The sequence below is a fragment of the Phyllostomus discolor genome, chromosome 14, assembly GCF_004126475.2.
Source record: "Phyllostomus discolor isolate MPI-MPIP mPhyDis1 chromosome 14, mPhyDis1.pri.v3, whole genome shotgun sequence".
NCBI classification, from domain to species: domain Eukaryota; kingdom Metazoa; phylum Chordata; class Mammalia; order Chiroptera; family Phyllostomidae; genus Phyllostomus; species Phyllostomus discolor.
This window is the reverse complement of record NC_040916.2, coordinates 18,690,357-18,715,626: the sequence shown is the minus strand read 5'-3', so window position 1 is coordinate 18,715,626 and position 25,270 is coordinate 18,690,357. Positions and strand designations below refer to the sequence as shown.

The window sequence follows — 25,270 nt, the reverse complement described above, 5'->3', positions numbered from 1 at the left end:
AAGCCAACACAGATGCTTCCTTACCTTCCCGTACCAGTATACATTTTTAAAAATAGACTATTATCACTGATGGGGTAACTGTCAATCTTTCAGCATTATTCTAGGTAAAGGTGTAGGGGGTGGGGGGAGTGGGAAGGATTGTGTATGGGTCTCAGTTCCATTCTCTTCTCTTGATTGTCTTTTCTGTCCTACTGGTATCAAAATTCAAGGTCCCATTTCCAAATTTCTTTTGCAGTACAGAGATTTCTGCATCGTTCTGTCAGCCATGTTGCTGGAAATAGAAATCCTCATTGTAGTAAGCACGTGTAGTTCTGTGTGTATTGATTATTTGATTGCCGTTCTCTGTATGTTTCTATATGTTTGCTGTTAATTGGACGGTCGTGTAATGACTGCTTTGCTCCATCATTCATCCTCTCAACAGACGATGGTGAAACGGGTGCTGGTAATCGGAGGTCAGGTAGTGAGTTCATGTGCCTGAGTGAAAAATAGTGCTTCTTCTCTCGTGTCTTGCTATAAATAGGTGTCTTTAACATTGAGGAACTCAAAGTTTATTAAGGAGAGGTCGGTAAACAAATCAGTGCAGACATACAGGCGTGGAGCTTTGACAAGAGCAGAGCAGGCACCAGCAGTGGCAGGAGACCGGCGGCCTCTCCGTGGGAGGCCCCGGGGAGCTCCGTGTCCCTGGTGCGTGTGAGAGCCCCTTTCTTTCTCCTTTGTGCTGACCTGCCCTTTTCCAGGGCGGCAAAGAGGAAGCGTGGTCTTGCTTATTAATATCCTACCAGAGTGGTTTTTAAGAGGCAGTCACATGTTTTCATTAAACTTTTCTCAGAATAGCTCAGTATCAGTTAACGTTGCAGACAAAATCAGTGATGACTGTGAGTTCTGGAAACACAGTACTAGGGAGTTGGGGGTAATCTCCCGTTTCCTTAGGTTAGCAATATTAAGGAGGCCGTGCAGGTTTCGCTGTCACACTTGCAGACGTGAGCTTGCCTTGGTGCTGTGACATAGAGGCCGTTCAGTAGAAAACGTATCATTAATATTGGTTTAAAAATAAATTTTTAAGGAAAGCAAGCTCTGTGATAACTCCTTTGTACACAGTGAATTGCAATTACAGTGTTTTCATCTTACCCTATTACTTTTTTCCCCACGAAACTTGTAAGACTACAGTAACAAGAAGTTCTTGTTTCTTTTGAACCTGTCACTTCTATTTTCCTCTTTCTTTTTAATTGTCCACTTGAGTTTTTAATGTGATTATGTACAAAGGCATTAAAGGTGCTTCTGGTCCACACTATTATAAATAGTGTTTGAGTAGCTTTATCAATGTAGTTTTTTCTTTTTCTCCAGTTTTGATAAGATGAATTTCCAGGACTGAAAATTTTAAGCCAAAGTGTATGAGCCATATCAGTTCTGTATGGTCTTCATGTTTCCAGAGAAATTGCACTAATCAGTTGCCTTTCACTACCACTTTCCTTATTGTTGCTTATTCTAGAGTGTTGTGTAAAAACTATGGTGCCTAGCATCATATTTCTAATGATGATAGCATAAATTGTTTTATGGAAGAATATGTAACTGGCACTCTGAAGTGAGATCAGATTAATTAGAGAGACATTGTCACCCTAACCCCTTGTTCACGTATTTCAGAAGCATGGGTTTCCTGGTGGGGAGACATTGCGAAGGTGGGGAGTCGGGAGGCTAAGTGCCTACAGCTTGATCACGTAGTTCTGTGGCCTCAAGCAAGGAGCTGTGTCTGCACATTTCAGATTTCCTATTAGAACGTGTGTTACTTGAGAAGAAGTAATGTGCATGCCTATATTGGGACTTAAACCCCAAAGTCAGTCAGATTAACTGTCTTCCGAAGTTTCAGAAGAGAGTGAGAAAGAAATGCCGAACGTAATCACGAAAGCTCTGTTGCGATGTCGGTGGCCACGTGTAGCCCTAGGAAAATACATAACAGTAAAGCGTGTGACTGTGTTGCTTAATTTGAACTTTTCTATCTGCATAGCACCTAAAGGTCTGGAAGCATAAACGAAAAAGTAAACTTTTAGGACTTACAGTGTTTTTATGGTGTCACATGAGGCTTTGTTGTCCTTAAACAGTAGAAAATATTGTGGACATGGTGCATCCATAAATGTTGGGCTGGCTGAAAGTTGGTTTGGTTTTTTTTCTGTAAGGCTCTGTGGCTGTAGTTTAACTTCATTCGAAACAATTTTCTTAGATTCTATTTCGACAGCTGTCATATCAGTGTGTATTAAAAAAAACGAACATGGCAAATTTTTATGTAGCCATTTTAATATTGAAGATAGAAGAAAATATGCACCATTGTCACCGTGTTATGCTTCATTATTACAAGAAAGATAAAAACACAGCTGAAATGCAAAAAAAAAAAAAAAACCGATTTGCGCGGTGCGTGGGGAAGGTGCTGTGATTGATTGAAGGTGCTGTGATTGATGGAGCGTGTGATCAAAAGCGGTTTGCAAAGTTTCCTGCTGGAGATTTCTTGCTGGATGACGTTCCACGGTCGGGTGGACCTGTTGAAGTTGACAGCAGTCAGGTCAAGACATGAATTGAGAACAGTCAACATTATGCCACGTGGGAGATGGCCAACATACTCACAGTATCCAAATCAATAAAGTTATTGGTGAAAATGAAAAAACGTGTCTTTTATTTTATGGAAAAGATTAAACAGATTTTTTGGCCAACCCAGTAGTTATGAGTAGGATTTTTTTAAGGTATGCTCTGCTGTACTTTTTTTTTTTTTTACTAAAAACATAATTGATTTTAATATTACCTTAATTTTCATGGACTATTACAAATGACATTTTAATTAAAAGTAGGCTGAGGAAACTTGAATCTTTACTGTTGTAGTTTACAAAAGTATTAATGTTTAATCCTGATCTGTATTACCTCTTTTTCAGTAAATGATAGTAATAAAATTTATGTATTTGATATAGAAGGTAGATGAAGGATACATTTCCTTGGACAATTTAATTAAAATATTTTTCTTAACACTAGGGGGCACTCTTGACTTGGGAATCCGTATCCATATATGCATAGACTGTGGAATGAAATGAAATTATTTAAAAACATTTCATTGCAAACTGAGTGTTGCCTTCAGAGAGGATTTGGGCTTTTAAGCTCATCTTATGTAGCAGTGTAAATATAAATTGATCTTAATAGTATTGTTAGGGTAGTGGTGCTTATAAAATGAAATACTGGGGATTGGAGGAAGTTAAAGTATTCCTCTGTCTAGTCGTTTTCACATTGATTTTTCTAAGTGAAGTCTAAATGGTTTTAGAGACCATCATTTCTAATACATTTTTTTAATTAAAGAAAAAAAACAAGCAGAGCGTTTTGCTCCGAGCTGCTACCGAGCATATGTCTGAAGAAATGAAGACAAGTGTAAGCGGCGCCCAAAGGTTGCCGCCGCCAGCAGCGACCCCGAGCATCTGAAAACTACAAGCTTGCTGCGATGCGTCTGGGAAGCAGAGTTGGGGCGTTCTCGCTCACAGGTCTGCAGTTAGGGTTTGGCGATGCCCACCAGCATGTATTTTGCCAGAGGTGTATTTCTGAGTTTTTTGTCTTCTTTAATTACAGACCGAATTGCTTTTAAGCTTTGTGTGGATTAAGTAGATAGTAGACGAAATACGCATCATCATAACAACACAGTTACCATGTGCCAGCACTGTTTTAGGTGCTTTGCAGATATGAAATCATATCTTCTCATCGCAGCTCTGTGAAGTAATACACCCTGGCTGCTGTGGCTCAGTGGATTGAGCTCAGGCTGGTGAACCAGAGGGTGGCTGGTTCAATTCCCAGCCAGGGCACATGCCTGGGTTGCTGGCCAGGTCCCCAGTGGGGGGCGTGTGAGAGGCAACCACACACTGATGTCTCTCCTTTCTCTTTCTCCCTCCCTTCCCCTCTCTCTAAAAATCAATAAATAAAATCTTAAAAAATAGTTAAGTGTAGTTGAAAAATCTATTTCTTGACATAGCGATAGGCATGGATTTGTTTCCTTAAACATCCTGTGATAACTAAACACACTTTTAAGATTTCCTGCTTGTTTTCACAGGAACAATGATGTATGTGTGGGCTTGGACGTGAAGCAGCCAGTCCGTCGTCCGTGCCGGCAGCCCAGCGCCGGGCGGATGTTGCGGGGAGATGGACCTGACCAACGGGCAGGCGAGCGGTGCGAACACCGCGGCAACCGCTTCCGAGGTAAGCCGTGGGCGGGGTCTCATGGTGGAGTTCCTGCCCTGAGGGTCTGACTTGCCAAGGGTGATGGTTGGTCACAGATTTAAACCAGAACTTGAAAAAAGGACTACACGTTTTTTAGTTGGGGAAAAAAAAAAAAGCTTTAATTGTACCCTTCACATGTTCCCTGAGCATCTTAGCAACAGCTAATCTCTATCCACTCAAGATGCTTGACAGGTAATGATTCCTTAAAATCCTTTCACAGGTTTAGTTTTGAAGGACACTTAGAATTTCTTTCGTGCATGTTTTTACTGTACGTGAACCTTGAGGGCAATGGTAAAAGTAAAGCAAAGGAAGATTCTTTTGTTTGGAATTATGTAAGTCTGGATACTGTCGAGACCCCTTGATTCCAAACCCTTGGGAAGAGAATCAAGAGCCACCAGGCAGGAGCGTGGGCCGGGCTGCCCAGCACGTGGCTCAGAGGGCAGAGAAGGCGGCGGAGGTGGAACCGGGTCTCGCCTCCCTCATTAATGTCTTCTGGTTTTGTTCTATTTTGTTGTGTCTGTAAACCTAGGGTACTTGCCTGCTTCCCATAATAGCTTTCAGCATCGAGCCTCTGAGTTTTTCCTTTATTTTTCTCTTATTATATAACTTGAGAATAATGACCCTTCTAACACCTTGGTCTCAAATGTCTTTAATAACTTCAGCTCCATTTTGCTCCAGCCAGTTACTTGGGCCTTGCTATCATGGAAATTAGTCTAAGTCTGTGGCTTGCACTACTTTTCTCGTGCAGATGGTGTCCGTATTGTTATCTCTAGCTCTGGCTTCCCTCACGAATGTCACGAAGTGTTTCTGATGGACCGGGCATTTGACTTAGAGTATGAACAAGGTCAGGTGCTGCTGCCAATGTGGAAGGAAAACAGCCCAGCCCCTCTTGTGACTTCCGTTAACAGCACCACCATCGCCCCCGCCAGTGAGCTCAGATGTTCAGGTCTCTCATTCCCCACTGCGCCTTGGCCCACCACTGCCGTTCTCTCACCACGACCTGGGAGAGCCGGCCTGCATGCCAGACTGCCGTCTGTGACGCAATCCTGGACACCCCATCCCGTCCTCCCTGCTGCTCCTGTCACAGGCCCGCCCACAATCGCTCAGGTCTGGAGGATCCCACGAGGGCGTGGCTGCAGAGAGACAGAGGTCCTTGGCAGCCACCTTAGAGCCTGTGCCCACACTTAATCTCCAGGACCTGGTCCTCTCCTCCTTGTTTCTACCAGCACTGTCTTCACTCGGTCGTTTACTCCTTGTCTAGATTATTGCAACAATCTTTTAGTTTGATCTTGCACTTGTTTTCAGCTTTGTTTGGTCTATTTGAGTGCAGTTCAGTTTTAGTATTCTTAAAGTACCGGTGCTGAACTTTATTGCCCCCCAGTCTGTTCATGGTTCCTCGTTGCCTGCTAATTAAATGGAAATGACCCTCAACCTTGCTTTCAAGACTGTTCTCAGAATGGCCCTAAATTTTTTTTCTAGTGAATTTAACTACTACTAATTCCTCTGCTTGAAATAATCTTATAAAAGAATACTACATCGTGCTGAGGTTCGTATAAACCTTAGCTTTTCTTATTCTGTCATACCTGCCTATGTCAGTTTTGCTACCTGGAATTTCTCTCCTTACTCCGATGTTCCCTTCTCACTCTGCACAAAAAATAACATTTTGTCTGGCTTTCAAAGTCTGCTTCAGATGTGATACTTTCAGGAAGGTCTTCTGATCCCCTAAACAGGTGGGGGCTTTTCTGCTTTTGAACCGCTCTAGCCTCCCTATCCGGCTTTGTGAGGGGAGGAGGGGCTCTGAGAAGCACCTGAGAAGGGCACGGCCCAGGGGCACAGGCTCGGTGAAGGACCTGACTGTGGGGCTGAGGAAGGCTTCTCACCTCACACCGCATCACCGCATCCACCGCATCGGCAGGGCTGCTGTGGAGTCGAGGAGTGGAGCTGGGAGAGCTGCCCGGCCCAGACTCCAGCTGAGGAGGAATTTCTAGAGAAACCCAGAGACAGTGGGTGGGAGAAGAACAAGGGCACCAGGGGACACGGGACACTGGGGCACCTCCAGCAGCAACGCAGAGTAAACAGAGCGTAACTGCCACTCCGATAAACATAGGCCCCTGCGCTGTGGGCCTTTTCACCTCCGTTCCTCGATACATCGCGTCTGGCCTTCGATAAACTGTAGTGCCAGCTAAAAGGAAAGAACAAACAGTCTGAAGAGACAGAGCCAGCAGCAGAACCAGGCTGAGATACGGCAGAGGCTCGGGAATGATCAGACCGGGATTCACCACGACCAGCAGTGCTGGGTGGGGGCTCTCGTGGGAAGACGGAAAAAACGGGCAGCGCGCACGGACAGGTGGCGTGCAGAGTCGAGGAAAGAGTCAGTGAGCCTGGAGAGGTGTCGGCGGGAACTTCCCCAAGTACAATCAGAGAGAAAGTGGAACAAAATATCCGAGAACTGGGGACAGTGACAGAAGGTGCGGCGTACGCGACCTGGGACTGCCAGAAGGAGGAAGGGGAGCAGAAGAAATCATTGAAGTAATTGGGGGTTAAGAACTTTGCAAAATTAACGGTGGATCCCTTCCTTTGTGACAGTGTTGATAATCAGCTGCTCCCCAAGGGGGGCGGGGAGTAGAAATGAGCCACAGTGGCAAGTGCTCAGAAGTGATTATAAAAGCAGCTGGCAGGCTGACATCCATTGTACCTTCATTACTGAAACTTCGGTCAGTTTTTTTTGTGTGTGTCCTTAACTGTAGCCTGATTTTCTGCCGCCGTTAGGAGAGTTTTTTCTAAATATTCCAGTGATGATGCTCTTTTTTTCAGCCAGATGATGCAGAATACATTTTTATCTCGTGGTACAGAGAAGTGGAAATTGAACAGAAATAAGATTTTCAGAGCCAAAAGCCACCCTTTCTGGTTCTACATGAAGCAACAGCAAATTTAAACTTAAAACAGCAAGCTTAAAGCTGGAAATACTTAGATCTGTAATCAAATAGGAAGGACAGTATCAATTATACCATCACAGACAGGCATTCACTTCACAAATAAGATGGGATTATTTAATTAATGGAGTTCTGAAAGGTTTTGGTGGTGTATGTTATGACAATAATATCTCTTTTCCTTAGTAAAAATTAGTTTAAAAATTATAAATAGGTGTATCTTTCTCTCCTAACTACCCTTTACCCTATTTGAAAATAGGTACTTTCAAATAGGTACGTTTACTTTAGAAGAAGGGAAAGGGAGAGAGAAAGAGAGAGGGAGAAACATCAGTGTGTGGTTGCCTCTCGTGCCCCCCCTACTGGGGACGTGGCCTGCAATTCAGACATGTGGGAATTCCCGTGACTGGGAATCAAACCTGTGACCCTTCGGTTCACCAGCCAGCGCTCAGTCCACTGAGCCACACCAGCCAGGGCTCAGTTTCCTCAGTTTTTAATGTCACTCTGGTTTTTGTGATGTTGACTTGAGACAGTATTAAAATGGTTGCATTTTCTTTTAATTTAACAGAAAAGTAGCAGTTCTGAATCATTAAGTGACAAGGGTTCTGAATTGAAGAAAAGCTTTGATGCCGTGGTATTCGATGTTCTTAAGGTTACACCAGAAGAATATGCGGTAAGCCTCCCGGCTCTCCTTTCTCCGGTTGTTGCACATAATTTATGTATCCGTGCTGTCGAGTTAGAATTTGTGGGATGAGCAGAGGAGATGGTGAAAAGGGAAGGAGGGAGGGAGCGAGCTGGGTGTGGGAATTAACAGGAGAGTAGCCCAGTGATGGAGCACGCAGAGGGATAAAGTGGCGGGGGGCAGGGGGTAGAAGAGCTGTAAATACTTCTAGAGCAGCTCCATAAATTTCACTCTCAGCTTGGTAAGTAGAAAGTATTTACCTTCGTGGTCATTGCTTTCGTAATCCCTCCCTGTACCATCTGCCCGAGCCAGCAGTACTTGATTGACATGTCAGAAGTATTTCTACTTTTTTATAAATTAAAAAAATGCAAAAATGAAAGTTAAAGGCATTATTGCAATATCGTGAAAGTTACCCAGAAAACCTTTTTTTTTCTTAACTGCCATAAATGTTTATGTTCTCTTTCTCTTTTAACTTCTTAAAAGAATATATTGATTTTTTTATATTGATCCATTCTTTTTTTAAAAGATGTTACTTCTTTATTTTTAGAGAGGGGAAGGGAGGGAGAAAAAGAGGGAGAGAAGCACCCATCTGCAAGAGAAACATCAGTTGCTTCTCCCACACCCCCAGTGGGGGACCTGGCCTGCAACCCAGGCATGTGCCCTGACTGGGAATTGAACCAGCGACCTTTCGGTTTGTGGGACTGCGCCCAACCCACTGAGCCCCACCAGTCAGGGCACACTGAACCACCTTTGCAACCCAGGAACGAACCGAACTGTGTTTGGTTGCCGTATACAGCGATGAGTGTTGTCGGGTGCAGCCAGCCGACGAGTCAGGCAGGCCCCTGCCACTGACTGCTCCTGGGCCAGCAGGGCCGGTTTCTGGCTGTGGTTTGATTCCATGTAAAACCGTGTCAGATTTTGAAAATGATTTTTATTTTCTAACTTCACTGCATTTATTTCACCAAGAAATATGAATAGGTGTGTGAGATAATTAGGAATACTTACATTTGGAGGTCGGGTAGGTGTAAGACAGTAAAGGGGGGTAAATGGTGATGGAAGGAGACTTGACTCGGGGTGGTGAACGCACGATCCAGTAGACAGAAGGTGTGTTGTAGAACTGTACGCCTGAAACCTGTGTAATTCTGTTAACTAATGCCACCTCAGTACACTCAGTTAAAAAACAAATACTTACATTTAGTGGTACACGGGCTGAATTTTCATTTTCTTAAGCCCTTATAAGTTGAGATTTTTCTGGTAAAGTTTTGATTGTTCGATCTGTTTTAGTATGGAATATCATTCTAATTTAGAATACATGTCATATCATGGAATTCCAAAGAAGAAATTGTCATTTTTTTTTTTTACTTCTAATTTCAGGGTCAGATAACGCTAATGGATGTCCCAGTATTTAAAGCCATTCAACCAGATGTGAGTAGTTTTAAGAGCTTCTCTTTTACATATACAAAATAGGCAATTATAGTATTCCAAATTAAGGAGTTTTAGAATTATCAAATTATACTTCCTAAATTTTAAATGTTTAAAGCTCTTGATGTGACTTGTCTCTGTGTGTATATATATATTTGAGAAAGAAGAGAGGGAGAGAAATGTGATTTGTTGTTGCAGTTATGTGTGTATTCATTGGTTGATTCTTGTATGCGCTCTGACTGGGGATGGAACCACAACTGGCGTATTTGGGCGACGCCCTAAAAGGTTGAGCTACTGGCCGGCTCCCCTGTCTGTGCATTCTTCAGGCCTCGGAAACTCACGTGGCATGCGTACACCACTGAGTCACGGGGAGGCCTGCGTGAATCATTTTGGTTGGTTTGGCCTCATCACTTTAGTGAAGGGGGAAATAGACGTTGAAAGGCTGAGTGATTTACCCAAGGCTTTAAGGCTCTTCCCTGGGAGAATGGGAGTAAGATACTGAGTCTCCCCGCTCAGCCCAGTCCTCTTTTTCCTCGTACCTTCATTTCAGGACTTTATAACGTGACTTTGTGTTGATGTTTTGAAGAAAAGAGAAAGAATCAAGGAACATGTTTGGGGTTTTTTGTTTTCTTTTTTTTAAGAAGGAGACAGACGTTTATTTGCGTCTACCCCCACTAAGGCACTGTTTGTGCTCACACGCGGGAAGGATTTCGGGAGTGGGCTGGGAAGCCCAGGGCTGAGGCCGGGAGCGGCAGTGAGTTTGCAGCAGGCTCAGGGCGGGAGGCGAGGGGTCGCGTGAGGGCGGGCTGGTTCACCACCTCAAAAACCATTACTCGTGTCAGCAGCAAGGTTACTTTACATCTGGCAGCATAGACGGGATTTGTCATCTGGCAGAAAAGGGTTTTCTGGTTTGTCGAGCAGTACCGACTGTGACACATAAAGAGCAGGACGAACCCCGACGTACCTGCCTCCCCAGCGCTATCCAGGCTGCTCTGCCCTCTCCCACACTCTCCTGCTCCCTTCCCTCCTCCCACCGAGGCAGCCGCCACCCTCTGCCTTGTCCCTGTGCACCCAGCGTGTTCTCCTGCAGGCACACACACCCCTTGGTGATGTGTGCTGTCGCAGGGCGTACGGTTTTTACGTACCTGCGTCCTGTCTGCGGTCTTCTTTAGCGTGCTTCTTGTGTCCAGCATTGGCGTTGACGTGCACACTTGAGTGCACTGGGCACTGAGCTGTAGAGCACGAGCATCTGCCAGTCATTTTCCCGAGTGTGTGTACAGGCGGCGGTTATGGCGTCGGAGCTCCTGCTGCTGACAAGTTTAACCAAAGATTGTTTATGATGCCGGCCCATCTAGTGAAGTAGGGTTATTTATTAGCATAAAATGGTCTTCTTCATTGTGTAGTTAGAATCTTAGCTTCGTGGAAGTATGAAGGGATTTTTTTTAATGTAGGAATTTTTTTGTTAAAATTTCACAACATATTATGAAAAGTGTGGTTATCACTGAATCTCATAAATTTATCTTCATGTTTTTGTGCACTATACCAAGGTTCAAGTCTCTCTATATTTAAATAAAAAAAAAAACAAACTTAAAAAAGCTGTGTGTGTGCATGTGTGTGCCATCTACTTCAGAATTGCTCACACCAAAAAAAAAAGAAAAGAAAGAAAAACTCCAAACCTCTTATTTCACTGTAGCAACTTTCTGCCTTATCTCAAATGTGAAAGTGTGTAATTATTTTTAATCCCATAGGGACTGTCCTTAGTCATTGAAAAAATAGCAGCCTCACAAAATCAGCTCTCTAAGAGCACACCTGAACCAAACGTAATGCTCATCCCGGTTTGCCCTCATCACACTTCACGTCACCTCGGATTGAAAGAAAACAAAGGAACACATTTTGATACTAGGCTTTTTAGTTTTTGTTTCATGGTAGAGAAGAATGGGACAACATGTTTACCAACGAAAAGAATTTAATATGAAAGGAAAGTTCACCGATAACTTTGAAAGATCCTTAGTAAGAGTATAATTACATAGGAAAAACGTTTGCTTTGGTATTGTTTTTCAAGGTTCCCTGTCTGCGTGGTTTGTACCATCTGCCCGTTTTTGATACCAGTCGGAAGCCTCCAAGTCCTTCTTTCCCCTTCTTCTCCCTTTGCCCCCTTTCCCCCATTCGCCAGTATCGCCCAGGGATCTTACCTCCTAAACGACTCAGTCCCCTCCTCCTGTGCTGTGCACTCAGAAAGGTGCGTATCGAAAGAGGACAATGTTTTTATGAGGCCACCACTCATGCACGGTCTCTGGAAGTAGGAGCATCCCTTGGTGTCTGCGCATTGTCATTGTCGTTGTCGTCTGGCCTGAGACGGCTCAGGGAGTCGCCTGTGCTCTGGCGGGTCTCGCTCCCTCCGAACACGCCCCGCCGTTCCCGTCGCTGCTGCTGCTGCTGCTGCAGGAACCCTGGGAACCTTCGCTGGCCCACTGGCGCACGCGGGTGGCCACCTTTGAGAGTGTCTGTGGATAGTCGTCCCTGTAACACAATAATAAGCGGTCGCCTCCGAGGGAGGGGGAGGAGGCTTGGTAACCTGCCGCTGAAGCTGTGAGTGTAGAGATGACGAGAAGGAAGAGGATCTGCAGTTTCGTCCTCGACACTCGAGCGCTGTGAACGTGCGTGTCCTTCCCACTCGCACCTCCACGGCGCTGCTCACGCTCTTTTCATTTCAACCGGTTCGGGGGGCAGTTGCCAAGTATTTGGCTGCTTCATACTTTTTTCTTTTTAAATCAGTGTCTTAACATTCACAGCTCTCTGAATGGGTACTCAAAAACCAGAATTAGTTTTACTTATTCTGGAATTTACTCCAAAAGGTATTTTTAGTGGCGAAACTTCAATGCAAGGAGCCAGAAGACTAACATTTTTGCTTCGGCTTTGCCATTTATACATTGTGCCACTGATAACAATCTACGTAAGATCTTTGGCCTTTTATTGTTAGGTCTATGAAGGAGGGAACTTGGGACTGCTTGATCTCTGGAGTGCCTTCGAGGTCTGTGAGAGATTCCTGGAGGTAACTTTCAGGGGCGACTTCAGAGGAAGAGCTGCAGTTAGGTGTAGTTCTCAGTCAGTAGTAAATATGGTTGTTACTATTATTATTATTATTACTATTATTATTACTATTATTATCAGTGTCGATATTATTTTGATCAAAACTACAGGAATCTGAAGGAGAAGGGGCCATGGGCTGGTGGGTGGTCACAGGTGAGGCTGTGACAGGTGGGTGGCCTGTCACCCTTCCCAGGAATGGGCGCTGCACGAGGACAGAACCTCTGTCCCTGGAGTCCTGCCTGTGCGGCCTCTGAGTTTGGCGGGTGACATCAGAGCCCCCCCCCCCCACCCTGCACACCACACCCTGCACTCCCCGCAGGCACGTGGTCTCTCCTTGTGTGGTGGGTTTGTGGTCCATGGTCCTGCAAAAACCCGGTTCCCAGACCAGGAGTGGGGCTTTTATGAAATAATAGGTTTTCTGTGGGGAAAGGATGGGTGTTTTTTTTCCTGCCACAATTCAGGACATTTTTTCAGGTTTCTTCCCTTGTATGAATTCTTCAAGGGCAAAAGTTTAGCTCAGTGGTTCTGTGCACTCAATTAGTTTTTAGTGTGACTTTTCTGTGTGTAGGCGAAGCTCAGCCCTTGTTGAGGTTTCCCCACGTTTCTTATGTGTAGATTCCCCCAGTAAGGCTTCTCTCCTGATCCCCAAGGTTGGTGTTCTTGCAGGAAGCTCTTGCACATTCAGAGGGCTTCCCTCCAGGGTGAGTCCTTCTGTCGGCGGTGTGGGAGAGGGGGGAGCAGTTTCTGTGTTCTAAAGGTTTTTGCATGTTTACCACACGAGTAGGTTTTGGGGTTGTATTTTTGTTTTTGCTTTTTTGTCATTATGACCTCTCTGATGCTCTATAAAGCCTGTATTTCTTCTGAAGGCATTGCCGTGTGTACTACAACAGTGGGGTCTCTCTCAGAGTGAGCATCAGGTTGCTCATCCCAGAGCAGACACCTGCTTGCAGCCAGGTGTCCTCTGCAGTAGCAGTTCGGTGGCGCTTCTGTGCGTCGTCTTAAGTCAGCGGGGAGCGGTCCATTAGTCATTCCACTGTGTCATGGTGCCTCTCGTGGGAGGTTCTCAGGTGTTCACAAAGTCACAGGCTCCGACTTGCACTGCATTTCAAGAAGAAAGTCTGTACTTTATTTGCTCTGGCAGTCGGTACAGTAAGTCATGTAGATTATGTCAGTAAACACACATTGACTACAAAGGATCGACAAGGCCCTCCTGTATGCTCTGGACGCACTAGAGATTGAGGAAGCGTGCTGATTAAATGAGGGAAAGAAAGTACATTCTGGAATTCTGAAACTTACTACATCATTTGGAAAAACTTTCCGTAGAGACATTTCTGACAGTATGAATAAAGAGCTTTCTCTCTGCAAACTTTCCTGTGTGTGCGGAGAGACTGTAATCTTGGTAACATCCAAAGTTCTACCATCAGGAGTATCTTGTGCAGTGAAGATTATCATTTGCATCAGAACTGAAATGTAAACAGTTCATGAATATCGATAGTTTAAACAAAGCAAAAGACGCGTAGACGTGAAGCTTTTCTTGTAGACTGGAATAAACTGATTATTTTGCTTGCCCCTGTTTTGTCATTTCACATCATTGCTCTTCATCACCATGAACTTCCTTGACACATAGTAAGGTCAGGCTTGGGTTAGAACTAGAGAAGGTCCAGAAGACAGTTGTTGACCCGGAGGGCGGGTGTATATTTATAACTCCTGACTTTATGTCTGGTCTCACGGTAGCGGCAGCTTTAAGGTAGTGGGAGGAGGGGGAAGGAGAGAATGTGAGTGCATTAGAAAAGAGAGGTGATATTTTCGATCTGACATATTACATTGGAGTTACATAGTTGAGGAAGGATGCTGGTTTCAAAGCTTACTCTGTTGATTAAACATACAGAAATCATAGTGAGGATTTTGTCTGTGTCTGAGACTTCCTTCTAAATAGGCATGCAGGCTGAATGCCATTGGATCTCCTGTATCCCTTGAAAGCTTCCCCCTTTAGAGTAGGATTGCCTAGGCAACTGATACCATCTTGTGAGGAGCCGTCCCCGCCACCCCCCACCCCCCGCAGCCTTTTACAAATTCATCGCTTTTTCTGTTCTTCCTCAGTCTCTGTCTACATGCTGGTCTATATTGGCCTTTTCTCTTCTTCTATCTATAGGTATCCCTCCAACATCACCCTTAGAGCAGTCCTTTTAAGAGTTGGAACCTACAAGATGAAAGTTAGAGCAAGACTTTGACTTTACAGAACAAACCTACGAGACATAAGAGAAGCTGCGGCTCCCGGGAAGCTCAGTAACCCTTTGGCGGGGTAGGTAGGTGGGCCTCGGTGTGCTGTCTGCCTTCCCGCGTGCTCCCCGAGCAGGCGCAGCTGCAGGTGGGGCGGGACCGCGTTGTGGCCCAAAACGAGGCCGTGAGCGTCCTTTCCGTTGCACTTCCAGTGATCGCTAAGAAATCACCTTTCTGCATGTGAGTTACTGCTGGAGGATTTCTCTTCACTGCCTGATTTAAAAACCCTACGCTAGTTCCATTTGAAGAAATTGTAAGAGGCATCCAGGCTGCTGTAGTTCATTGAGCCTTTGCTGAAATGGAGGCTTGTTGACGTTGTATAGTCGACGCACATCAGTCCTGTTCTTATGTCAGGCCCTTAAAGAACCACCCTGTGGCTCACCAAGTTGACTTCAGCTTTTTGGTGTCCCTGGGGGATGCTTTAGGACAGAACAGCTCTCGGCCAGGGTACGAGGTGGCACTGGTAGAACTTATTTCTTAGACTGTGTTCTCATGTCACTTGGAAGAAGGTTCTGGAGCCTGAGACAAAAATAGAGACAAAGGGAAAAGCACACTTTTTTTTTCTCACAGAGAAATGTAGTGGCTGTCGAGGGGTGGAGGTGAGGTGGGACAAGGTTCCGTGCATGTTGGGGTTTGAGAAGGAAGTGGGGGGCGGTTCCTGGAGTCCATGCAGTTTCAGCGTCATAGTCCATTAAGTGCGTGTTTGTTGTTGTTTAACTTTTTTTATTTTGAGATAATTGTAGATTCATAGGAAGTTGCAAAAACTAATGCAGAGAAGGCCTATTTACCCTTTACTCAGTTTTTCCTAGGTTCGCAGGGGCGTCCAACCCACGGTCCACGGGCCGCATGTGCCCGGGATGGCTGTGAATGCGGCCCAGCACAAAATCGTAAATTTCCTTAAAACATCGTGAGGTTTTTCTGTGATTGCATGTCACAGTGTGTTTAATGTGTGGCCCAAGTTAACTCTTCTCCCAGTGTGGCCCAGAGATGCCGAAAGGCTGCTCACCCCTGGAAGAGTAACATCTTACGGAAGGATAGTCCAGTGCGTGTCTGTGTAGCTCTGTGACAGTTGATCATATGTGTAGGTACGATTCGTCTCACCACCACCTCAGTCGAGATATGGAACTCTCCCATCACCAGGGTGGTCTCTCCCTTATGCTCCCTGCCCCTCCCCGGCATCCTTAACTCCTGGCCACCACCAGTCTGTTCTCTATCTTTACAGTTCCGGTGGTTTGTTGTGTTAGGTGAACTAATAATGTAACATTGGCTCAGAGGGGAAGTATTTTCTGAAGCAGAAGCTATCATCTTAAGTCCTTTAAAAAAAACAAACCTTGTTTCTTTGTATTTTCTACTTACACATTTCTTTTGAATGGAGGGCTCCAGCGGAGTTTAATTTGTTTACCCCGAAGTGATGTGACTGCAGATTCATTGACTCCCCTCCACCCACTTCCAACAAAATCGTTGTGAAAGGGACAAAGCATTTTTCCATTAAGTTAACGATGTTGAAATGGCTCGAGAGTTAGATTTTTCAAAGACCTCTTAGCACTTTTTGATGAGTCACAAAAACCTTTAAAAAACCGTTTAATGTAAAACATCAAGCTGTAAGTCGCCAGTACTTTTCTTGTCCGGGCCCCTCATTTACCATAAAAATGACGCGGGTGGATGAAGACAGGACCGGGCGGGTGGGTGTGCGAAGCACGTGGACTGGCGCCTGGCGCACAGTGGTCTGGGAATCGGCGCGAACCGTCGTTTCTAGTGCTGCTGCTCAGACTTCTGGTCTTGGGATGGGGGCACTTTTTAGGCACAGGGTCAGTAGATGAAACCACTCGGAAAAGGTCAGGTGCACTGGCTACTTTAAAGAAACAAACCAAAACCAGGCTCCCGGAGTCTCTTCCAGAAGTCATTGGGAAGATGTTTGCATGGGGCTGCTTTAGGCCGTGGGTTTCTAGGTGACTCACAGCCCCGCCTCTCCCCGTTTGCTCTCTATGTAACAAATACATTTTACCAACATAAGCAGTTAGGGAAATTAAAGTACTAACATATATAAGAGGAATTAAATACACCCAGTGTTGCTAAGACTGTTGCGTAGTGGTAATACAAATAACTCAGGGTTTTGAGAGGGCAGTTAGCTCTCAAAGCCTTGAGAAAGTTCATAGTCTTTGACCTAGTGATTTCACTTGGGGAAGATGATCAGAAATGTCGGAAAAGGTACAAGGATATTCATTTTCTGTAACGTAGCCTTACAGCAGGAAAATGAAATCTGTCTTACGTGCAAAGCTCTGTAATTGAGCTTGAACTCCATGTCAAACGGCTGCATTGGATGGTTTGATAAATTTAACAGCAGTTGGGTGGAGGTGCTTTGATTATAGCATTAATATAAATTTGGAAATTGTGTGGTTAAAAATAAATTCAGTGTTTATGGATTCAATTGAGGAATCTTGTCCTAAAATACGACATTTTATATCATTATAAATATGCCTTGATTTTTAGGAAGAATAAAAATGCTTTCTAGCAGATGGATGTTTTTCAGTGTAGCCATCATATCATGTCATTTTATGTTAGTGTAATACCTACCAGTAACTGTTTTTTGGCTGTACCAAGGGACAGTGGGAAATGAGCATACATCTAGGCTGAGTACCGAGCAGTTTTTTCTTTTTTACTGTAGAGTTGCTTCTGTCGTGTTATTTTTTCCTTCAGTAATTCCAGACTTGAAAGTTTTCATCTAATTTTAGGTTTAAAAACAGGTTAGTGCTCCCTGGCTGGCGTAGCTCAGTGGATTGAGCGTGGGAACAGGTTAGTGCTCCCTGTCTTCAGAGCGCTCCTTGCTCACCAGCTGTGTTGGAGCGATGGCATCCTCCCTCAGCACTCCCGTCTCAGTGGCCCCGGCCGACACCGGGGCACCCGGGCACTTGCGGCACCGTGTTCTCAGCTGACGCTGCGTGAACCCAGTCTTCGACCGAGTCCTGCCCGCCTCCAAAATATCTTGGCTCTTCCATTGTTTTCCACATCCACTGACTCCGCCCTCGTGGAGGGGACATTGCTTTTGTCTTGGAGTGTCACAACTATTTCCTCCGTCCTCCCCGACTCCTCCCCGACTCAGTCCGTCCCTTTTTGTTAGTTTCTGTATTGTTTTAAAATTTCCCTGAAGACACGCATGCATCATGTCTAAGTCAGATGTTCCCACAGAGAACGTCACATGGAAGCACCCCTCCCTGTTGCTCCCACCCTTCCAGCCTCCCCCCTCCCCCTGGAGCCACACCCCTACCCAAGTCTCTTAGCTGCTCCTCTGTGGGATTTATGTCCAGTTTTCCAGTAGAATTCTGAATGCCCATTATTTCTGGTTTTTTCAACTTTGGATATGATTTATTGTCTCTGTACTATAGAAGATGACTTCACTATTATATTCTCCTCCCCCACATTTACACAGTTCACTTCCTCCTCTTTTTCCCAAATGGTTGTGCCACAGTTTTGATGCGAATAGGTAGCCATGGCTCCACTGTAAAGAACAAGTTACTCGTGGCTCAGATACTCTTCACGCTTGAGCCATGGTTGCTTATGATTTGTTTTTCTCAGCTTACAATTACGTTAGCTTCCTCTGTACTTGCCGCCGATTTTTCTGCCAGAAGCAAACGTATTGAATGTGTTCGTGCGATGTCTTGTCTTTCAGACTCAAGTGTCTTAGAATCACTGTCCTCTTGGTCCTTACCGTCTGGACCGGCGTTCTCGCTTACGGTCCGCTCCCAGCTGCGTCCCAGGGCCTCCCTTGGCTGTTAACGTGGGGGTTCCAGATGTTCTCTTTCTGCGTTGGCTTCCAGCTTCCCGGATCCCCTCACCTTCCTATTCTTAATTTGCTCGTTTGTTCTGATGGGACACATTCTCCCGGCTCTCTGAGAGTAGCTGCGTGGAAGGGAGATTCTCTGCGGCTTTAGTGTCTGGAATTGTCTGCAGTGCACTTGCACACCGGATGGATGTTTTGGTTGGGTTAGAATTCTAGGCATTCGAAGGTGTTGTGTCAGTGGTCTTTGAACTTCTAATGTTGCTACAGAGCAAGTCGATACCAGCCCATTCCTGGTGTTCTGTACGGGATACATTTTTGTTGTCTTTTTTCATCTGACAGATTTTATGATCTTTATCTCCAGTGTGCTCCAATTTTTGGATGCTCAGCCTTGGTTTGAGTCTTTTTTTTTTAAATCTGTTTAATAATAGGTCTTTTCTTGTCCTTTAAGTTCTGGGACATTTTCATGAATCTTTTTTTTTTTTTTTTTTTAGTTTTGTCCATTTTTCTCTGGCATCTCTTAAAATTTTTTTTATGATTCAGATTTTACCCTTATGGATTCATATGATTAACATTTTTGTTCCTACTTTTAGCATATTTAAAATACTTTATCACCTTTATCTCACAATTCTTCTGTATATTTTTAAAATTTATTTTTCATTTCCAAAAGCTCTGTTTTTTTTTTCTCTGGATACATTGTTTTACATCCTCCCGGTTTTCCCAAATGAGAACAATGCTCATCATCATCTGTCTGAGAGTCATAAGTACGGTTTTGTGTTTGTCTTTTCGCCGTTGTCTCTTATTCCCCGCTGTAACTCGGTTTCCTGAGTCCTTCTTCTTCTTCCTGTAGATTCGGTCTCTGGTGGTCGGTGAAACAGCAGGATTCTTATTTTGAACCTTGGACTGCTTCAGCAGGACTGAAGCCTATGGAACTGAACCCTTTTTTAAATGAAAGGAAATAAGTTCTATTAAAATATACTTGTCAAAATAGTTTAAACTGTTATATAGCCATATGTGTGTTTTTATTAATATAAATAAGATCTAGAGGTGAAAGAATATTTTAAAGTAATGATGAGTATAGATGCTTTTGATTTATCTTGTAATGTGATTTGAAAATACGTGATTTTTATCAGTGACAAAGTCACACATGTTGCTAATGCTTCTGGAATCTGTAGCCCACATTTACAGTGAAAAGGAGTTTCATTTCAGTTAGTGGTTGGTGTAAAATGCAGATTTCATTTTTCTCACATCCCAGTTCTTGAGCCCCTTGAGCTCTGTTGACAGACCTAGAGGCAGGGGTCAGGAACCCCTTTATCAGAGGTTTCTCTGATCCCCCCGGGTCGTGGGCTGTCAGCTCGGAGGCTGAGGCACGGAAAAGCTCATAGAAGGTCTGAGCGACTGAGGGGCTCGACAGCTGGCTTCACTTCGGCTGTGGGACCCTCAGCCCTCGGGGTCCGGGGGTCCTTCCTCCTGGGATTCAGACCTCTCCCAGGAAAGGTCAGTCAGTGTGCCCTGCGCGGCAGTCTGGTCACCTGTGTCCCCCCCAGACTGATGACTTTGCCCTCGTCTTTCCAGCCAGTGAGATTTGCTCTTGTGATTTAACCAAGTAGTTGAAGGTTAGATAAGTTCCCATTGGGAACGACAGTTCTAGGAAGGGATACAACTCTCCTCGAGGTTTTGAAACCCTTAATATGACAAGAAGATCTGGCTGTTTCTTGAATATATATTTAATTTTCAACTTACTTTTTCAGGAGCTTTCAAGTTGTGGATGGAATAAAAAAGAAAAATACAGTTCTGCACCAAATGCAGTTGCCTTCACAAGAAGATTTAATCATGTGAGTTGCTCGTAAACCCTTTTTTTTAAGGTTTTATTTATTTTCCGAGCGAGAGGGAGAGAAACATCAGTGTGCAAGAGAAACATCGATCGGTTGCTTTTTGCACACCCCCAGCCAGGGACCCGGCCCTAAACCCAGGCGTGTGCCCTGACCAGGAATTGAACTGGTGACCTTTCGGGTCACAGGGCACTCAATCCACTGAGCCACACCGGCCAGGGCAATTGCTTACAAAACGTTGATGTTTAGTTTCTGACATATAATCCCTCAATATGTAATTTTTATAAATAAGTTCTGGGGCGTTTTCAGGCTCTCTTCAAATACTCTTTCTGCATATTCTCTTTTTTTTCTTTTGTAATTCGTGTTGGAAATTTGTGAGAACTTCACATTTCTCCTACTTGACTTAACCTTTCTTATGTTACATGCTGCCCCTCTTGCTCATTCTGTGTGATTTTCTCAGGTCTGTATTTTAGTTCACTAATTCTCCTCAGAAATGGTACATGTTTTAATCCATGCTTTTACACTAGTGCCATTGTTTTAAATTTCTTAAATCATTTTCAACATCTTGTTTTACAGTTTCTGTTATTACCCATAGTCCTTGGGGCACTAAATCTGTTACCTCTGCTGATCCTTATTCACAGTGGTTTGTTTTCTCAAGCGTTTGGTAGCTTTGGGTGGAGATCTCGGCCTGTTTAAGCCCTATCTGTGGGCATCTTGCCGCTGCCTAGGGTGAGGGCGTATCCCTTCCGCGAAGCTTTTTGTTTGCCTTGCTGGTACCAGGGCCGTCACAGACGCAGGGCTGTTCTGTATGGTAGATGTTTTGCTTCGGGAACATCTGTACTTCTGTGTAGTGAAAATTTAAACTGGAAATCCAACTAAGGGCAGGTTACTCATTCCTCCAAAAGCCTTGTTTTCCTCCTCCCTCTGCCAGTAGGTGAGTGGTGTTGGTGAACCTCCCACCGAGAGTGGAGCCCTCCCGAGACCCCGTGGATGCTCACAGTGGGGGAAGGGTAGAGCTGGGAGACCTTGCCTTAACGTTTTTGGAGGGGTATTAAATTCTAAGCCCCTGTCACTGAAAGGAAATCTTTCCTTTTAACTACTGCTTTGCCTTTATTTCCTTCTTTGTTTTTGGCCTTTAGGGAAATCCTTTATTTTCCTTTCAAGTTAGACGTTACATTTCTTTAGTAAAACAGCTTGTTATCTTTAACCCAGCATTTCTGTATGTTTGTAGCCAGTGGTTTCTTAGGCTCCTTGGCTCACTCTGTGCCCCTAAATCGAAATGGGTTCGAGTCTTTAAAACTTAGATGGAATCATTCACAGGGGCTTAAGGCTAGCCTGTCTTCCTCCTGAATTCCATATTTAAGCTCTATAGCTGTTGTTTTCAAAAATTTCCTGTGGTGGTTAGAATTTATCATCACAATGAAAGTTTTCTGTTTGCCGTAAATACATTATGTTACAATACCCATAGATTTGACTCTAGATTTTAAGCGCTTAGATTATTCTTATGTAATCCAAAAGTTGTCGAGTCAAAGATGTCACACTGTACCGAAAGCTTTTTCCCTTGTTCCAGATCACCACGGATCCTGTGTAAGCGTCATCACTTCGTCATCCCATTGCTCCGTTTAATCTCCTTGAAGGTCACAGGGCATCCGAAGTAGCCAATAAGAATTGTCTTTTAGAGGGACCCTGTCTGCTTCTTTATTTTAAAAAAGGAATCTCTTTTAGCCAGCGTGTAGTCAAGCCTTCCTTTTTCAAATCCAGTCTGACAGTCTCTGCCTCCCAGTGTAGACTTGGAACAGATGGAAAGGCAGTTCAGAGAGTTTCCATAGGAACACAGGGCACAGTGCAGTGCCCTGGGATTCGCTTGCTTGCGTCCTCCTGCTTAACGGGCTCCAAACGGTACTACTAATAGCAGTAATACTGCCGTGAACAAGTGCGTGCTTTGCAGGTGCTCTGCTTTTTATAACTGTGCTAAATATTACCTGAGCACATAGACGCTATGATGCACTCACTCTCTTTTAACCCTCTTTTACTCTCGGCTCTGTGACTAAGTGTGTATTTCATGTAACCATCCTGATGTGGATGCTTCTGCAGCCGTGTGGTTGTCTGAAGCTCGTTCTCATAGGTTACTTAGGAAGGACTCATTGGATCGATAGTTCCTGAGTTTGTACATATTGACAAGTATGCCTGCTTTCTGTATAAAAGTTTCTTTTTCTAAAATTATATTTGCTATATACGCAACTTTTTTGCTGACAGAGCAAGCAGCTTTGCTGTTGAAAAATCTGATGATAATTAAATTTTCTTTTTCCTAAAAGATTGCTGTCTCATTTTGTCTCAATGGCCTGAAGAGTTTTTTCTTTGGAGTCCAGTAAATTTATTAAACAGCCTCCTGGCGTTGGGCGTTCTGGGCCAGTATTCTTAGCTGGGGTTGGCTTTAGCTGGGACCGTCGCCTGGGGAGCACCCACACTGAGCCTTTCCAGCATGGTGGTGTGAGTGTCGCTGGGCTTCGTACCCGGAGCCTGGGGGCCCAGGGAGGACGTCCTGGCGTGCCCAGGCCCTGGAAGCAGCATTGAGCGCTTCACTCCTCACAGTGCATTGAGGCGCTTGGGAGCCTGTGCGAGTTCACTGAGAAGTGACTCCCACCCCAGCCTTCGAGGAGAGGAATTTGTAATCATGTTTTCTTTTTCTTTTAAGGATTTTATTTATTTACTTTTAGAGAGGGGCAGGGGAAAGAAAGAAAGGGAGAGAAACATCAGTGTGCAATGGCTCTAGCACACCCCCGCCTGGGGACCTGGCCTGGCACACCCAGGCATGTGCTCTAAGAATCGAACTGGCAACCTTCTGGTTCACAGGCCAGCGCTCAATCCACTGAGCCACACCAGCCAGGGCTGTGGTCATGTTTTAAAATCACCATAGTATTTGTCTTAGTATTTGTTTGACATCCAATTTAATTAAGTTAATGATCATGCGGTTGAGATTGCATTCACAGATAATTGCCAAGGTTGTTATTAAAATATCCAAAATTAACATTTTGATATATACTTAATGAGAATCAGGGATAGTTATTGCCATTGATAGCTTAAATATAGTAACAGATATGAAGATGGCTTCATAAAATATATTCATTTTACTTTCACCTATGCATTTGTAAAATATATACATTTTGACAATTTGCCGATGAAAATTGCAAGTAAAATCCGACACTTCTCACAAAAAATTGTGAAGAAATCTGAGTTAATAGCATTATCTTTTGCGTTAAGACTTCTAACCACACCCTGTTTTAGATTTGCATAAATGTGAGCAGCAGTTCATGCTCTGATTTTATCATCACTGCACGTGAATTAAAACGTTACATACGTGTCACACTGCGTGACGAGCAGACCGTCTTCACCAGCATCGGACACGTAGTCATCTTACAGATCTAGTCCACCTTCTGATGATCTTTTAATGTTCTTTAAAAGAAATCACAAGTGTGGTTTCATTGAATTAGAAAGTACTGCATAATTTTTAAAATACAATCTTACATTTAGAGTGACTCGCATTTGTTTTTCTTTATGACATTTTATTTCGTTTCGCTCATACCAAGAAAACCGTACTTGGGATTTTTCACACTCGGGATCCCGCTCGGTGTCCACAAAGGGCGACATGGGATGGCATGCCCGCAGGACGACACGCTGCCAGTCGTGTGTGCTCCAGGGTCTGTTCTTCGAGCTTACCCGGTTCCGCCGGAGTGTTCGACAGTACAGCAGAAAAAACTGTATTTACGTCGTGTTCATTTGCGTCACCTGGTTTTATTGCATTCTCTTAGCTCTTTTCCTTTCCAAAAAGTTCTATTTGGGGGAAGGAAAAGCCTTTACAAATTAAAAGTAGTAGTAGTGATGTTTCTGTGCTGTGTGTACACACGCACACACTTCTATATCTGTCTGTATATACATGATGTGTGTGCAACGTTTGAAGATTGGTTGTGCCCTGGTGGTGAATCCAAAGAAGGAGAAAGTGTGGTTTTCAAACAGCCATAGGGGGTTCTTCCGGTGGCTCTTGTCACTGATTTGGTCCACATGAGTAAAGAATCTTGCCATTCAACTGTTTTTTATTTTTATTTGCAGGTAAGCTTTTGGGTTGTCAGAGAGATTCTTCATGCTCAAACATTAAAAATTAGAGCAGAAGTTTTGAGCCACTATATTAAAACTGCTAAGGTAAGAAAAACTTGTGGTTTTGGTTTTGAGTTCAGCTACTCAGCAATCTTTGTGAATATTTGACTGTGATACTTAATTTACTATTTTCTAATGCAAGAAAGTAAGACCCATTGATTAATAAAAGTCAGTTTTTAAACTGATGCCTGTTTTCTCTGCCTTTTCCTTTATTTGTTTTTATTCCTCCCCTTTTATCTTTCCGTATTTCTGAGAATAGCTGCATTGTATGCTTTATTTGATTGAATAAAGAGGTCAGATTATGACAAAGTCCACTATTTAAATATTAGACTCTTCTGCAAATGATTGAGAAAGCCTTGTAGAATTGAGTAGAACATATATCAGTTATTTACTTTTCAAATAGAGAACTCTGCCAGCCATGTGGGGAATGATGTGACTTTGGTTTTAAAAGAATAGTATGAATGAGGATGTTAACCAAATATGCTAATTGCATAGCTACTGTGGGGGATGGGCAGTAGATCAGCAAGGGAAGTGGACCGTGGGTCTCAAAGGCAGGCAGGATTTGGAGAGGGGGAAGGAACAGAACATTCCGAGAGAGGGTACCAAGATTTTACTAAAACTTGTGACAACTCCAAATTTATGTTAAGTTCACTAAAAAGTGGTTGTGTATTTGTAGCCACATTCTTTATTATTCTTATAATACGTTTATAACTTGGTTCCCCTGTGAATGAAGGAAGATGGTATAAAATGAGGATACCATTTTACCAACTCGAAGTAGTGTAATTACTATAAAATTGCAATTATTGCAAGTTACACCTCTTGCTTATTTTCCTTGAGCACACGGAGCAATTGTATTCTAAGATTCTGTGGCACT

General features: G+C 44.0%; 1 protein-coding gene across 2 annotated transcripts in view; it reads left to right on the top strand.

The window, feature by feature from the left end:
- The window catches only part of RALGPS2 (Ral GEF with PH domain and SH3 binding motif 2), a 118,257-nt gene that overhangs the window by 26,500 nt on the left and 66,487 nt on the right, over nt 1-25,270 (top strand). For both annotated transcript variants that reach the window (XM_028530947.2, XM_028530946.2), the window contains exons 2-6: nt 4,070-4,215; nt 7,732-7,836; nt 9,220-9,270; nt 20,164-20,247; nt 24,352-24,441. In XM_028530947.2, coding sequence (XP_028386748.1) covers nt 4,159-4,215; nt 7,732-7,836; nt 9,220-9,270; nt 20,164-20,247; nt 24,352-24,441 — 387 coding nt within the window. In that variant the 5' untranslated portion in view covers nt 4,070-4,158. The remainder of the gene's footprint in view (nt 1-4,069; nt 4,216-7,731; nt 7,837-9,219; nt 9,271-20,163; nt 20,248-24,351; nt 24,442-25,270) is intronic.